We start from the raw sequence: 15,752 nt of genomic DNA on the forward strand, positions 1-15,752 counted from the left end.
AAGAAAAGAAAAGGATTAGGAAAAAATAAGCAGGAATTAAAAAAAAAGAAAAAAAAAGGATTGTGAGAATACGGAATACCTGTCGAACTTTGTCAAACTTGTCCTCCGCGCACTCCCGACTGCTCGATCGCAAATCTTCCATCTCCGTATCGCATCGCCGGAATCAGGCAGAACGATTAACAGCACATCTCCCACTTCCCGAATAATCGCATCGCGCAACGTGGATTGAATCGTTTACGAGGGGCTGACCTCCCCGAGGAGGTCATCCCGGTCACGCACAACGGTCGTGATGTCTACCAGCCACGACAACGATGGATGGCAGCAGAGGAAGGATGATAAGAAGAGGCGGAAGAAGATCTCATCTTCGGGAATGTGGAATGTACGCGGTGGTGGATTACAGAGCTGGGAATGGCCGGATCCATTACGAGGACGGAGGCGACGGAGACGATTGCGTCGGGTGGAATTCGGGATGGATTGGATGGTGGTGATGGTAATAATGGTGATGTTGTCATTGATGTCTCCGGCGAGTGCGGTGTTTCTGGATTTCGATAATTGCTTGGATGCCACTATCGCCAACTCGAATCCTCTACAGCTGCAGTTTGTGCCTTTCGACGTGAACGTGTGGTTCGACTTGACTGATCCGCTTCGTCCGCTTAATATCACCGTCTACGGCAATGTCTCTGGAACGGCCGATCAGCGCTCCGACTATCCTGCTCCTGATGATCCACAGTGGTTGAACGTCAGCAATACCGTCGGGAAGATTGCGGATCTTAGTACGTCGAATAACAAGTATTCTACACTACTCAAGTCCGTCGACGTTGTCAGTTTCACTCCGTACAGTGATGCGTCTAGGTTCTGTGATTCCGTCATTCAAGGCGAGTGTCCTTTGGGACCTGTCTTTTATGCAAATTCGTGAGTATACGTCCTAAAACATCATGGCTCATGCTAACCTGGTTATAGGAGCGATATTCCCGATTTACGTGCCTTCACCTTCCAAGAGGATATGCAGTCCTCGTATCATTTCGCAACCTTATCGTCACGGCTGGTGGTCAAATCGGGCGACGCCTCGGCTGAGCAGCTAGCCTGTATATCGGTTGACATCACCCCCGATCTTGGTTCATCTCTACGAAACACACTGGCCTTTGTGCCTCTCGTCATCCTGCTTCTGGTAGGGCTTGCGACGGTCGTCGCCGCCATCTACAGTCCATGGGGTACAACGGATTCGTTCCGTTGGACGAGTAATTATGGTCGAGACGAGGATGTGCTTCGTCTGGTCACGCCGGGGTTCGGGGACTGTCTGCAGTATATCCAGTTTGCCGTGTTGACAGGAGGTCTGTCCTTGAACTATCCCGGGTATTATCAGCCCGTGATGAGCCAGCCAGCCTGGTCGGCCCTCATGTTCAATCAGAGCTTCGTGAATCCTGGAAAGGAACGAAACCCTGTGATAGATGGGATCTACGCTGTCAATGCAACATATGGCCTGGATCGACTGGAACATCTTGTCGGCATGGCGTCTGCCCAGGACATCTGGCCAGGAATGATGGTCTGGTTGCTAGTCATCGTGGTCAGCATCACGCTTCTGATCCAGATAGCGTTCGCCCTACGCTGGGTCCATCACCAGGTCGCCAACATCCCCGAGGAAGATTTACGCGCGAAGAATATGCCTTTTACAGTAGGCAACGTCGTCCGCATCGTCTTTAATTTTCTGTTTCTACCTCTCATCTCGCTTTCCTTCTTTCAACTGGTTATTGCCGGTGATTCTCCCGCATACTGCGTGTTTTTCGCTGTCGTGGTTATTCTAATCCTAATCGCATTCTCCATCTGGACCATCCGGTTGATCGCCACCACCCGTCCGAAATCCTACCTTTTCGACGACCTTTCTACCGTACTATTGTACGGTCCGCTCTATAATACGTTTAATGATGATGCAGCTGCATATGCTGTTGTTCCTATCCTTATATCCTTTGCCCGGGGCGTTGCCATCGGTGCTCTGCAGCCGTCAGGAATCGCCCAGGTCGTCCTCTTGGCCATCTGCGAGGTTGTCTCCATACTGACGCTCGTGGCTTTCCGGCCCTACCCTTCTCCGACATCTATGAACCTATATCACATCTGCTTTTCCATTATTCGATTTTTGACGATTCTGCTCAGCGTTGTTTTTCTTCCCTCTCTTGGAGTTTCTGAGGCCGCGCGCGGTTGGATTGGATATGTTATTCTTCTACTTCATGCTCTCGCTCTTGTGTTTGGATTCTTCTTGAATGCCTTGCAGACCTTGATTGAAGTTATTGCTCGGCTTGCTGGTGCTGGTGGCAATGAAGGGAATATCACCCGTGGTGGATTGGTCAAGGTTTGTTCTTGTGCCCACGTGTTCTTGGATTACAGGCTAACTTGAAAGGTCTTCGGTATGCGACAATTGTCCCGTCGCGAGCCTCGTCAAGATCTTGGAACCCGTCAAAGCATGGGCTCTGAAGCAGGCATGCTCACGCCCATCGATGGTCGACTATCATCTCAACTAGACTCACGAGCTAGAAGCATGTCCGGAAGTTCAGCCCTGTTGCTCGGTAGAGCAGGTGCCAGCGATGGTAGAGCTAGTGCTATGCTCGACACAGGAAGTGCGCAAGGTGGAAACAGCAGCCGGGCTAACAGCAGTGGACTCCAATCACCCATCACACCAAAGGCCAACGCGGCTTTTCCTCCTGTTGGCTCAGCAGCTGGTAGCAGTGTGTCCAGAGGCAGTCCGTTGCTCAGCATGCATTCGCATGATCCGTACTATCGTCCACCCCGTCCACGAAAGAAGACGTTAGACACTGATGCTTCTGGGTCTGTCCCTGGTAATACGCCACGGACGACGCATTTTACGGAGGCGGCTGAGGATATGATCGATGGCCCCTCTAGTAACCGCGGGGCACCTGTGCCGGCTTACCTTTCCGGCCCCAAGGACGACCTCGATCTAGATGACCCTCGACCACCACGGAAAGACAAGGACTACGCTGTTCGCGAAGTCGATTTCTACTATCGAGTCCGTGGTCCGCCACTTTCTCACACGGGCACCCGCAAACTCAAAACGGGTCCCGCGGATCCCACTGGTCCTGTTTCTTCAGCGACTGGGTGGTTCCGGAGCCTGTTCAGGGGCAAGACTAAAGAGAGCGGCAAGGGATTCGAAGTGGTGCGTAGTGCCAGAGCACCGCCACAGGGTCTTTTTGTAGAGGGCGAGGAGTTTCATGAACCGTACCGGGATGAACCGGACGAGTCGGGTGCTGCTAATGCCACCCGCCAAGCCCCAGATCAAGATCCGTCGTACCATGATTCAGATGGAGAAGGTCACAATAACAATGATAACAACGACAACAACACCGAGAGCAACGGCAATGGACAGCCAGCCGGTGGCATACCTAGTTTACCACCTGTTGACTCCGGTGGCGGTATCGAACTCCCAAGCCGCATGAACTCCCAGCACAGCTCACACGCCCCCTCAATATCTATATCCAGACAACACTCCACCAGACAACCCTCAATGTCATCAACTGGACCCCTTGGTGCCGTCGCCGAAGACGAACCACACGATCCTACTCAACTCCAACCAACCGTCGGAATGGGTCGATTCCCATTCAGCGCCACCAGTTCCCCGTCACGAGATCGTGACTTCTCTGTCGCGTCGTCGACGGCACATTCAACTTCGTCGAGTGCTATCGGACGAGGAGATAGTGGGCGGTCGCGCGGGGGACGGCCGTCGAGTATGGGGTATGTGACGTCGCATCGGACGCAGGATAATATCCATGAAGCGAGTATGGATCAGATGTCGTTTAGTGGAAGTGCGGCGGAGTGGGTGGATGAGGGTATTGCTGAGCCGGAGCATGAGCATGGGCCTGAACATGGCCATCAGCATGGGCATCAGCATCAGCATCAACATCAGCACTCCATCGGTCCGGAGCGGTGATTACTCTTGCAATTCCTGCATAATACCTTCCTCTTCTCAATCCTCTCCTCAATATCCTATATCGTCGCTCCTCGATGTCAAGATAACGAATCTTTTTACTGTCTGTTCTCTTTTGTATATCGACTTCGGGGAAAAGAAAAGAAATCTGCTTGGCGTTGTGTGATCTATCTTGGTGTACCCTTTACCCTATATACGTTGGGTCTCTTTCCTCAGTTATAGCGCTTCTGTGTATTTATTCTTGGGGACAAGATCATTGTATAGTGCAGAGGCTTTGGTTCTTGTATGAAATTTGGGATTAAGGACTTTAACTAGCGGGGTTAACTATGTTATGCTAGGATAATTGTATATTTCTGTATTTTATTAGTTATCATTGGAGGTCTCCATATATATAGAACCCCGCGGCGATTTGGGCGGTACAACGCCACAGCTTCTTTCCTCTTCTTTTCTCTTTTTAATATCAGGGGTAAATAGGAGTAGTTACCATTGACCTTTCCTATATTCACTTTTATATTGTATATTTCTCCTGATTATGACTGCTGACTGACTGCTGACTAGCGTCACGAGACTTCGGATTCCTCCTGATATCCCCTCGTGCTCGAGTTATCGGTCACCGACTCGTCACCACACAACAACTTCTTTTCCTTGGACTATCTTTCTTGGTTAATTCTATACGATTACAGATACAGATACTACATATACAGCAAGAGAATTCTACGATATATTATCTTGCCACGCCAGTCGATGACGCCCCCGGCCCCGACAAACGGCGGAGATTGATCCTCCTGCGATAACAAATCACCCCTGGTAATACGGCTGCATTTCTACGAACTTGATTTATTACGAAGTCCGTTTTAGTTACGAACGATTCATGTCTACAGCCTTGAGTCTGGAAACAAGGCATGCAGGAAACATAAACATGGAACGACGGAGAGCGGATACCCTCGGTGCGCCGGATCGCAAGAGATCGAGGTTAGCTCTCTCGGAAGAAGAGCCATCATCGTCCTCGTCATCTTCATCCAGGGCAGGGTCATCATTCACGGCGCCCATCGACCTCACCTCCTCCTCCCCTTCGCCACCGCGACAACCACCATGCCCGCGTGCGCCTCCGCGCCCCTCGAGTCAAAGCCAAAGCCAAAGCCAATGGTCGCCCAGCGACGGAACGGATTACATGGAATACGTGCGTCCACGATGGCAGCCAGACGATGAGGTAGACGAGTGTCCGATTTGTGAGGTTCCGTTTAGTTTCTGGTACAGGAAGCATCATTGTCGGAAGTGTGGGCGCGTGGTGTGTGCTTCGTGCTCGCCGCATCGGATTACGATTCCGAGGCAGTATATTGTTCGGCCGCCGGTTGTGCATCAGCAGTCTGTGCCTGCGACGTTCGTGCCGATTCGTGTGGGTGATGGGGGTGGCGGTGGTGATAGGGATGGGGATGGGGACACTCGTGGTGGTGGTGTTGGTGTTGGTGAGGCTGGAGTCCTTTCGCCTGCGGCGATTAACCCGGCGCTGGGAGGAGGCGAGGAGGTACGGTTGTGTAATCCATGCGTGCCGGATCCGAACCCTGAACCGCCGCGCGTGTTTGTGCAGTCGAATCCGCCGCGGCATCGCTCGTATCATTCTATGTCTGTGCCGAGACAGCGGCCATCGTATGGCGTTGGCACTGGCGTTGGTGTTGGCATACCCGCTGGTGAAAGTTCCTCGCGCCCGGGGCGGAGGACTGTCGGGTCCAACGACTATCCATGCTTTGGTGGATTAGGGAATCTATTCGGTGGAAGTGGTAGTTACCAAGAACAACCGTCGCGGTTTGGATCCTTGCCCAGTAGTTCGCAACAGCGTCTGCCATCTATCCGCGATAGCAGCCGCCCATCCCGCCCGCGCCGCCAAATCAGCGAACGCGATATATGTCCAATCTGCAACAACCAATTCCCACCGCTAAGCGAGGGCAGTGAAGAAGCCCGCGAGGCGCATATCCGCGATTGCATCGAGAATCATGGTCCGCGGGTGCGATCGTCTCCTCTAGCTGCGAGCGGTAGTACCAGCGGAACTGGTACTAGTACTGGCATCGGCACCGGCACCGGGCGTACAGGTCCAGGGCCGGTAGTACAACCCCAGCCTCAACTACCAGTGCGAATGGTTGCGTTTACCGCGACGGAGAAGGATTGTCTGGGACATGATGCTGAGGCACAAGAGTGCACGATCTGCATGGAAGAATATGAGGTTGGACAGCCGCTGGTGAGGCTTGAGTGTTTGTGCAAGTTTCATAAGAGGTGTATTGTGGAGTGGTTCGAGAGGAAGAAGGAGTGTCCGGTGCATAAATCTTGACCCTCCCCTTCTCTCGCCCGTGTTTTTCATGAGTTCATTTCTTTTGGTTTTCCCTGGTTGTGTTGGATGGCGTTGGTCGATATAGAATATACCTACCCTTTTCTGTCTTTTGTCTTCCCTTGTTGTCGATGTTGGTTGCTTGAACCTGCTGGATTCGTTTTGGAATTGGGTCGATTATATATTCCCTGATGTATGCGTTATGTTAGTGGTTATTTTGCTCTTGTCATAGCGGTGGTTGGCGTTGCTAGATGGTCTGCATTAATGGATTGTTTTCTCAAAGTATCGAGTCCAGTAGTACCCGCAATCCGGTGAATGGATAAGGGTGAATGTAGCGCTCACGTCTATCCTGACTTTATTTTATGTCACTTTCTCCTCTTCATCTCCCATCTTCCCTCGTCCTTCACCTACCAAGCTGGAATTGATAGCTAGAGAACTCGCTCGACGACGCAAAGAGCTTTACCTTTCTGAGTAGCTTTTATAGTATATGCTTCGAATTTCAGATTGCATATTGAATCCATCCCTCATCGATTTACAAATCCATCTTGGTCAAAGAATCTGTCAATGGTCGACAGTCCATGCCACCGACACCAATAGACAAGACACAAAAAGCTATGATAAATATCTTATCTCCGAAGCTTCAAATATCCAATGGACAAATAGGCTTCATGCCCATATCATCCAAAGAGCTGGATGCTGCATACATACGCTCTATACTGTCTAGATAAAGAGTCGGTTGAAGGAGCACTCTACCGCAATGTCAGACCCCACGAAATGCGATGCGTTGTCTGTCTTGGAAAATTGCTATCGGCCTTGAGGCAGGGTTTTACCCGGCCAACCTACTCGCCAGAGTTGAGGGGGAGTTGTCATCGGCATTGAAGACATGATAGCTCGTTTACGTGGTTTACTCGTCCAAGGACTATGGCAGCACTGTTCTTCCGCGAACCAGCTTTCAATTCCTCTTGTGCAATTGCTTTACATGATGGCTATCACGTCTTAAACATGTGCTAGGCATACCAGGCATGCTACAGTTGAAGATGACGCTGCGAGCGCTCGCTGAACCAAGAGAATTAAAATTCCGTCAGTGTCAGTGTGTCTGACACGAGCAGAAATACAAAGTATGCATTCCATTAATAGGAAAGAAACTTAGTCCGCAGCGGAACTACATGGACAGGGAAACATACCTAGTATGTCAGTGGAAAAGTCTCGACGTATTGATAGGGGGCCCACGTCTGTCACTGATCCTAGGCTGGCTGCTACGTACCCTGTACTTTGAGATTCACGGCTGCGTTTGTGCACCAGATGGTCAGATGTGATTAAACGATGGTTCTAAGTCTGGATACCTGAGCTTGGGCGAAATTGCATCCGAGGAATGGAATATTCTGCACGATGCATGCGGGCTCCTACGGTCGAGCTCGTTGCTTCAGGATAGCGGTATCCTTAAAGACTTAGCAAATTCTGTGAATGGATGCAGGACAATACATGGTGTGTTGTGACTTTACGCTGGCTCACCAACCAAGGTCAACCTGATGCAGTGCAGTCAAGCTCTAAGTGACAGTTGACGAGACAGCTTGGCGCATACAAGAAAAATATGCTAAGCTACTGCTCTTACATCCACAAACGAGGAGCTTTCATTTTTCCCAGAAATTTGGGACCTTCAGTTTACAGCTTCGTCTGCTTGTCCCTGAATAAATGGGTATCCTATGATATCGTTTACCTGATGAATCTAGCCGCGCTTCGCAATCATGGACGCATTTACCGAAGAACGGAAAGTTGAGAGCTTGGAGGGAGAATATAATACCAGGGTCTCAACCAATTGTTTCCTCTCTGAAATTTTATTGGAGACATTGACCAATATCGCGGGCATTTAACCCCGGTATGAATGGTTCGATCCTGAGACAGATGATGACCTGTTAGCCTCAAACTTTCAGATCTATTCCATGAATTTCGCAAATCACAGGCGTTGGGCAACTACCTCGCTCGTCCACCTCAAGAAGGCCACTATGGAGATTATAATGCCATACACTGAAGCAACGCTGCACCCGAAGTAAACCAAATGGAATAGGTATACACCGCCGAATAGCAGGACGCCCTGGCAAGCAAGGCAGACAAAAACTTTGACCAGACATACAACTCTACTTACCCAGAGAGAACAACGAACAGGTCTTCGTATCCATCTGTTGCGTTTCCAATCAATACCCTGCCTTCCGAACCGGTTCGGTGCTGCCGGCATTGAGGAGGGTTTTCCTCTAGCACAAAAGAAAAAACTCTCAGTTGACAATATAAATATTCGTAAAGAGACCATCTCAAATGATCTACCTACTCTCGAATGAGAGACCAAGCCATTGAAGGCAAACGAATTGCGTTCATGTCAGACGCATTTTGGAGAGTTTCGCTTCGTCTTGCTCGGTTGCAGGACAACATGATTTATCTCGTTCTGTGCGTATATTCTCTTAACCCGTGAACTGGATTTTCAGTATAAGAGAGACTGAAGCTCGTCTACCTTGACTTTTTTTGTCAAGTGCTGTGGTCGGAGTATTAACCTCCGTCAACCTCCAACAATTCTTGTGCAGATATATTTCCTTTTCGATGTACAATCAAAATATGTTAAGCATGATACCAACACAAGGGCGATTTAGGAGTTCTCCTAGAAACAAAATGTGCTACAAATGGCGGGACGCGAATGTGTCGAATGCGTTCTCTGGCAGGTAAACAACACTAAGAGGTGATAACCAGTCTCCATTCTCAATCGTATGAGGGCGTTTTCAAGCTGCTCAAATAAGTGCTGTTGGTTGATGCTATGAAATAGAAATGAAACTCTGAGTAAGAAAGTGGTTTAATGAGTGTCTATTCGGGAATTTAAGACTGCATTATTCCGATACGACATGGCTCAGCAATAATTATCTTGCTGAGCTTAAAGCAATGACACGCAAGGATCGAGAATGTACTAGAGCATCTTGGTTCACCCAGCAGGCTTTATGAATGAATATTTGTATCTGTTTGTTGTTATCTCTGAGTGTGATGGTGTGTTGTGTCATAACTCGTGTTTGCATTGAGCCTGCAATCGAAAAGTGCTCTATTTGAGAGGTGGGCTCATTGCAGTGTAGACCAGTTTTACGCAGCAATTGACGAGATAGCCTGGAGCAATCACAAGTGACACTAAGCAATTGTTTTTACATCTACAGCTGTAGAGCCTTTGCCGTACCCGGAGACTCCGGATCCTTCGTATATACCAAGGATGAGGAGGCAATTTACCAGCTTCTGGATGTGAGAAGACCCTTGGAATGTTTGTTTTCGTGTTATCCCAGATACAGTTTGAATAATTCTGTTGATTCACGACTCCGAACGCATCTCCGAGAGACAGGAGGTAAGGGGATCGGCCATTGGACTCCGATGAGCCATAAGACACCCGACCAATGTCTCCATCAGATGTCACCTTTGTCTACCATTCTGTTGGATGTATTGGCGAGAACTCTCTCTGTGTGACTAAGATCCGGGTTTCAAGTGGATAGAGCCCGGGGCGCTAATCGTCTGAATCGAGTTGATGAATGCTTTTGCAAATTTGTGTGTATTGGGCAGTGAGATAGCCCATCCATTTTGGAACGCCACCCTCAAAAGCATAACCAAGCCATATGCGGAAGCCACACTGCATACGCAGTGTTCTGAACATAAGGAAGCAACTCATGTATACGCTGCGGACGCAAATGCATCTCTTGGGAATGAGGGACAAAAATAGGATGAATAGAAATGTGAGATGCCAGTCTTTGCCTTGGGACTGTCGAGCTCTGAAAGACAAGACTAGAGAGATGACTCGAAGCCTTGGACCAAGGCGTCTCTTTCCGCGGAAATTCTCCTCTTAGAAAACACACCACCTGAGAAGCACAAGGAAGCAGAATACACTTATGACAATGTGCACAAGGCGAAAACAAAGCAAAGAGCACAATCGGCCGACATGAAGGACAATGCGAACAAGTATTGAATGAGCACGTGTGGTTCCTAAAGGTACCTACAATGGGTCTTGGAAGCTACACCGGCTTACGACACGGCGTGCTTGGACGAATATCGACGGAGATACTAAGGCATGCGGTATCTCCAAGAATTATTGGAACCTAGACAACGGGTGTGCATTATATAGTACTCAGTCATACAACACTGCGGATGGGCCCTGGACACTGTTCTCAGTTATTCCGAGAATAACGGCGAGGAAGAAATGGAGACCATCCTAAGAATGATAAGGGAGCGCCAGGAAAAAGAAAACGTCAACAAAATGCTGGTATATGTGGGTTCGTCTTTAGACTTTGCACGAAGTGTGCGGATGGCAGCAAAGGCCATCTCCTTCCCTGAGTTTACCAACCGGGTAAATTGGGAAATCCATGAAGCGCATCACCAGGAGCAGCCACGACCCGCGGGGACGAGGAACCATCTCCACGGATGGCCGAAAGGCAGCATCGGAAGAGATGTTGTGGGAGTGGGGATCACTCCAGAGGAGGCAGCACAGCATGAGCTTGACTTTGACGAGTACGGTTTCCTGAAGAAGGCTGGCCCTTCGCGTCCGGCATTCACCCCATCAAGACTGCATCCCACCATGGTTTCAGACGAGTAGGAGATAAAGCGCGGTGCTTCGCCGGGTGTTGGCACCGGATCTACTGGCCAGCGCATTTATCGACTAGCTAAAGAGACATGGAACACCGCAGAACTGCGGTGTTCCATGTCCCGGATTGCTCCTATTTCATGGGCCCTGTGGCATCCGGAGCCACAGAGAGACGAAGCGGCTGATGAGGGTTTTCATGGCAATCACGCCCGTTGCGAGCGAATGCTAAGGTGCTCTGCAGCTTAGGGCAAGTTTGAGAGCTATGGCAAGATGTCTCGGTGTAGATGAGAATCCTTTCTCGTGATATTGGTTATTCCCTGCCGTCATGCCTGTACCCTGTAGTCTTAGTATATGATTGAGTCTTCGGTTCAGCTCAGCTCTTGCTCAGCTCAGCTCTTGCTCAGCTCATCTTAATCTCATCAATATCGCAAACCAATTTCTCCCTGTATTCTTAGACTATACACCGTTTATCCTATACTGGAGAATCATCCTTTAATATCCACTATCTTATCACGGCCATCGGTATCGGCGCCCGACTGATCCGTGCCGACTCTCATCAATTCTACTTTGCATTCCTACAATCACCCTGCATACAGAGTACATGCTATTGTCCTATTCTATACCATCCTAGTCCATCTAAAGATACCCTTAATCTAGATGGATATCGATCCACGACTCCGCCTGGACGGGCGACACCCCCGGAGTCCTCAGCGTCACCACAGATCGGATACGCGACCTCCGCCGCCGACCACGACCGCACCGACTGCTGCGACACCAACGGCGACGGGGAACTATACATCGCCGGCCTTGACCACCGGTAGTACCAGCCCGGGCACCGGTAGTGGCGTCGGGCCTAGTCCCCAGGAATACCCCGATCCTCCTGCGCACACCCCCTACCACCTCCATCACCCCGCGGACAATGAAAATGAGAATGACGACCCTTATTCCGATCTTAAACGGCCACGCGCATGCGAAGCCTGTCGACAATTGAAAGTCCGGTGTGAGCCGGATCCGAATGGTCATGATGGAACGTGTAAGCGATGCGCGAAGACGGGGAGGCAGTGTGTGGTCACTGTACCAACAAGGAAACGCCAGAAGAAGACGGATAGTCGGGTTGCGGAGTTGGAGAAAAAAATTGATGCGCTGACGGCGCGATTACAGCCGGGTGCTTCATCCACAACTGGATTGGGAATAGCGACAGGAGGTCAGGGAAAACACAGTGCCGGTGGTGCTGGGAGGAGGTGGCTTGGGGCGAGGCAGGACGTGCATCCGTCGTCGCCTTTGGCTAGTGGAGTGGGACTGGGGTTGTCCGGCACCAAGAGGCGGTTCAGTGGAGAGGTAAAGGAAGACAGGTCTTCTGGATATCCGAGCCCTGCAGCTAGGCCGTCGCGCTGGGCTGGGTTCGGTGAAGCGCCCATCAGCAGCAGCTTTGTTGATATTATCGACAAGGGATTTGTTTCTATCGAAGCATCTGCAGAGGCCTTTGACCGGTATATGAATGAAATGGCACCGCATCTTCCAATCGTTGTGTTTCCTCCAGGGACACCAATGCATGAGGTTCGACGGACTAAGCCGATTCTCTTTCATGCGATCGTCGCTGTGTCTATCGGGGCTATCCAGCCCGAGATCCAAACGCCCCTAATCGACGACTTCTACAAAATCATCGCAGAGCGCGTCGTTGTCAAAGGTGAAAAGTCACTGGACCTAGTCCAGGCTATCATAGTCTGTACGATCTGGTACATTCCTCCCGACCACTTCGAAGAGCTCAAGTTCTACCAGCTCACTCACATGGCCGTCACCCTCGCAATGGATATCGGGATGGTCCACTGGACCAAAACGGCGAAGAGGCCTTTCAACCTTATGAGAGATGTTATCGGAAAGAAAGCGTTCTTTCTGGACCCAGATTCGCCAGAAACGAGAAGAACTTGGTTGGGCCTCTATTATCTCTCGGTACAGGTAGCCGCCGCCCTGCGACGCGTTCCCCTTGTCCGTTGGCATGCGTATATGGATGAATGTATCGAGATTCTGGAGGAATCCCCCGATGCGTTGCCGTCCGACAAAGCATTAATTTACTGGGTGAAACTTGGGCACATTATGGAGGAGGTTTGCTTTCACTTTGTTAGTGATGAGCCGGACTTGAATGCTACATGTGCCGAACCAAAGACCCAGTACACGTTGAAGGTGTTTGAGAAACAGTTAGAGCAATGGAGGAAGGAAACCCCGGTTGACGATTTTCCTGGTGAGTTACTGTTCTGGGACTGTCTTTGGGGAGTATGCTGACTGTCTAGTTATAATGAAACAAACGGACTATTTAATCAACATCTACATCCACGAACCAACCATGCATATCAACTGCAACGGCAACGAATATAAGTCCCCCGAAAACGAGTATCAAAGTACAACCATCAACGCAGCCTATATAAACGCCCTGAGTACTTGCCTCACCTGCACCCACCGCGCCCTGGATATCATCATATCAATGCCACCGTCCAGTGTTATATACTTACCTACCTATGTCCTCGCCCGCGCGTCATATGCAATGGTCGCGCTGATCAGACTCTACGCCATCGTGAGCGCTCCTGACTCGCAGATCGGGCAAGTCATCGACCCACCCAGTTTGAAAATTGATTATTACTTAGGCCGAGTGGTGGAGCATTACAAGGCTGCGGGGGAACATGTGGGTGGGCGCTCACCGGGGAAGTTCTCTGTTGTGTTGGATATGCTTCGCAATTGGTTTGTCAAGCAGAGGGATCAGCCACCAAGTCTAAAGGATGCACTTGATGGGAGGGGAAGGTCTGCTTCTTCATCCGCCAATAATTTAGCTGAAGGAGGGCAAGAAGAGACCAACCGAATGGGACCAACCCCTCTACACCTCCTAAGTGAAGTCGCCATGGGCGAACCGAAAACCCGACAAGGCTCTAATCCAACCCATCTCTCTCAATTTCCCCCGCGAACATCAGGCTACTATACATCGACGCCCCACCCAACATCTATCGACTCCATCGTATCCCAAACCCTCCCCCCTTCAGCCTCAACAATGGGCCAACACCAACACCAACAACAGCCATGGATGCAATATCCCCAAGTGCAATCAACATACCCCGACCCAAGCGCCGCTCCGACAACAGCCACGGGGTTCATTCCCGAACTAGGCCTCCCGGTTGGCGTGGGGTTCGAGTCGGAGAATCTGTTTACATTGGGAGATATGCTTGGGGATGGTTTTTTTAATTTTCCGTTTACGGTGGATGGGAATATGGGGCAGGGTTGGTAGATGTGGTATTTTATGTGGGTATGATGGATGTTCATAGTGATTCTTTATGTTGTGATTTCTCGACCCCTTATCCCTAGCACTGAGCCATCCAGTAATCCCAAGTTAGCTCTTTTACTGCACAGAGTAGTTAGCAGACTAGCAGTCTTGATATTACATGACCTAGTGCTATGCCTAATTGGGAAATGGGGGGGGGGGGGGGGGGGGGGGGGTGTATGTGGCTGGCTGTACATAATACCCCCTAATTTTTTATACACCTATTGCGATTCCAGACTTGGTCTCTAGTACTAGGAATCAATTGCGCTCAAGAAGTATCATATTTGAAATTTCTTGATCCCGTATTGCCCAAGTTACCTGAAAGATAAAACAACCCTAAGCACGTTTCATTCGCGAAGAGCCATCTTACACTTGCAAGTCTATTGATATTCAATTGACGTGTTGCTGTCAAACACTGTAAAATCAAACATTCACATTGGTAAGGGTGAAAACATATAGCAGACAGGCGGCACAAATGGTTTGTTTTGTTTTGTTTGAGAGAAGGGAAACACTCATCAGAGAGGTCACCCTCCTATGTAATAATATCCACCATCGCCAACTACTATAACCACCGTCCATCCTTCATATTTGGCAGATACGGCTACCCAGCTCGCTACCTTCTTAGTCCTACTAGGCTTGGTAGCCTTCGCAATTTACCACTATACCTCGCCAAAGAAACCTAACGCCCACCAATCCATAAACCCCAGCGAATGTCGCTCAATCATAACCGCAGAAAAGACAGCCAAACGGCGTCCAAAATTACCTCACACCGTACTCTTCCAGAGCCTTCTCTAACAACCGTCTCCAGATCGCCTTTGGGATCAGGAATGCCTCTAAGAGCGTCGATGAAGTGTACGCGAAACGCTTTGTGAGCCATGCAAAGGGTCTCGTCAACCTGTCATTCACGGACTGGAATGAGTTATCCAGTTCTCTTCGTGATGCTATCGGGGCCTGGACGGATGGTCAGAAACGAAATAAGTTGGCGGGTATGGTACAAGCACTCTCGCTGAGAGTGATTCTGCGGGTTTTCCTTGGGATTCGACTCTCTGATGCCGATGATGCGAATGGACATCTCGTGGACCTTGCTGAGGCGATTAATCGTGCTTGATGGGGTCGAAGAACACAGATGTCATACCCCGGTTTGAGGATAACATCGAACTGCAAGGATGTCTTGCAACTATATTCCGGACTCAACCTCCTCAGATACAGAGAATCCGTTGAACCTTATATTGCCCGGTTTTGAGGCATTGTGGCGTGTTGTTTTCAGGTTGTTCCTTGAGATCACCTTCACCACTGGCCGGATGCATCCCGAGCTGCGCGGAGCATTATTATTATTATTTAATCAAGTTTATTGTCCATACCGAGCCCTAGAGCTATGACAGACCATTATCCGTGGACTTGAGGCCGTTAGCTATCCTACAGTCTCTTATCCATATAAGTTCCTGGGGCACTAGCCCCCTTCCATACTCTTTCTGATCCTTTTCCTCGCCCCAGACCGCCTGTTTGCGCAGGGCTTTCGAGCACTGTGCTCTCCTTGTGTTTCGTGCAGGATGGGTGCGGCCTAGGCTGACTTCAGCTCAGGCTACCCTTCCTGCTATCCTTCTCC

At 49.9% G+C, this 15,752-nt stretch overlaps 4 protein-coding genes across 4 annotated transcripts; all 4 read left to right on the forward strand.

The window, feature by feature from the left end:
* Nucleotides 1-370: 370 nt before the first annotated feature.
* EURHEDRAFT_456648 (uncharacterized protein) lies at nucleotides 371-3,934 on the forward strand (the record flags this gene model as incomplete). Its single annotated transcript, XM_040784369.1, has 3 exons — nucleotides 371-912; nucleotides 961-2,344; nucleotides 2,393-3,934. The coding sequence occupies 3 exons, from the start codon at nucleotides 371-373 to the stop codon at nucleotides 3,932-3,934; spliced, it is 3,468 nt and encodes a 1,155-aa protein (XP_040638700.1).
* Nucleotides 3,935-5,102: 1,168 nt separating this feature from the next.
* On the forward strand, nucleotides 5,103-5,276 carry EURHEDRAFT_456876 (FYVE zinc finger domain-containing protein; the record flags this gene model as incomplete). Its single annotated transcript, XM_040784384.1, has 1 exon — nucleotides 5,103-5,276. A coding segment is annotated over one exon (174 nt), but the record flags the coding sequence as incomplete, so codon positions are not given.
* A 465-nt stretch (nucleotides 5,277-5,741) lies between these two features.
* Nucleotides 5,742-6,248, forward strand: EURHEDRAFT_440752 (uncharacterized protein; the record flags this gene model as incomplete). The annotated part of the gene is made up of 2 exons (XM_040783468.1): nucleotides 5,742-5,961; nucleotides 6,034-6,248. Coding segments are annotated over 2 exons (435 nt in total), but the record flags the coding sequence as incomplete, so codon positions are not given.
* A 4,998-nt stretch (nucleotides 6,249-11,246) lies between these two features.
* EURHEDRAFT_501316 (putative C6 transcription factor (War1)) lies at nucleotides 11,247-14,305 on the forward strand. Its single transcript, XM_040785759.1, has 2 exons — nucleotides 11,247-13,081; nucleotides 13,131-14,305. Exons 1-2 carry the CDS (start codon nucleotides 11,500-11,502, stop codon nucleotides 14,111-14,113), a joined length of 2,565 nt encoding a protein of 854 aa, XP_040638703.1. The 5' UTR covers nucleotides 11,247-11,499; the 3' UTR covers nucleotides 14,114-14,305.
* The last annotated feature ends 1,447 nt before the right edge of the window (nucleotides 14,306-15,752 follow it).

The sequence above is a fragment of the Aspergillus ruber genome, assembly GCF_000600275.1.
Source record: "Aspergillus ruber CBS 135680 unplaced genomic scaffold scaffold00014, whole genome shotgun sequence".
Classification (NCBI taxonomy): domain Eukaryota; kingdom Fungi; phylum Ascomycota; class Eurotiomycetes; order Eurotiales; family Aspergillaceae; genus Aspergillus; species Aspergillus ruber.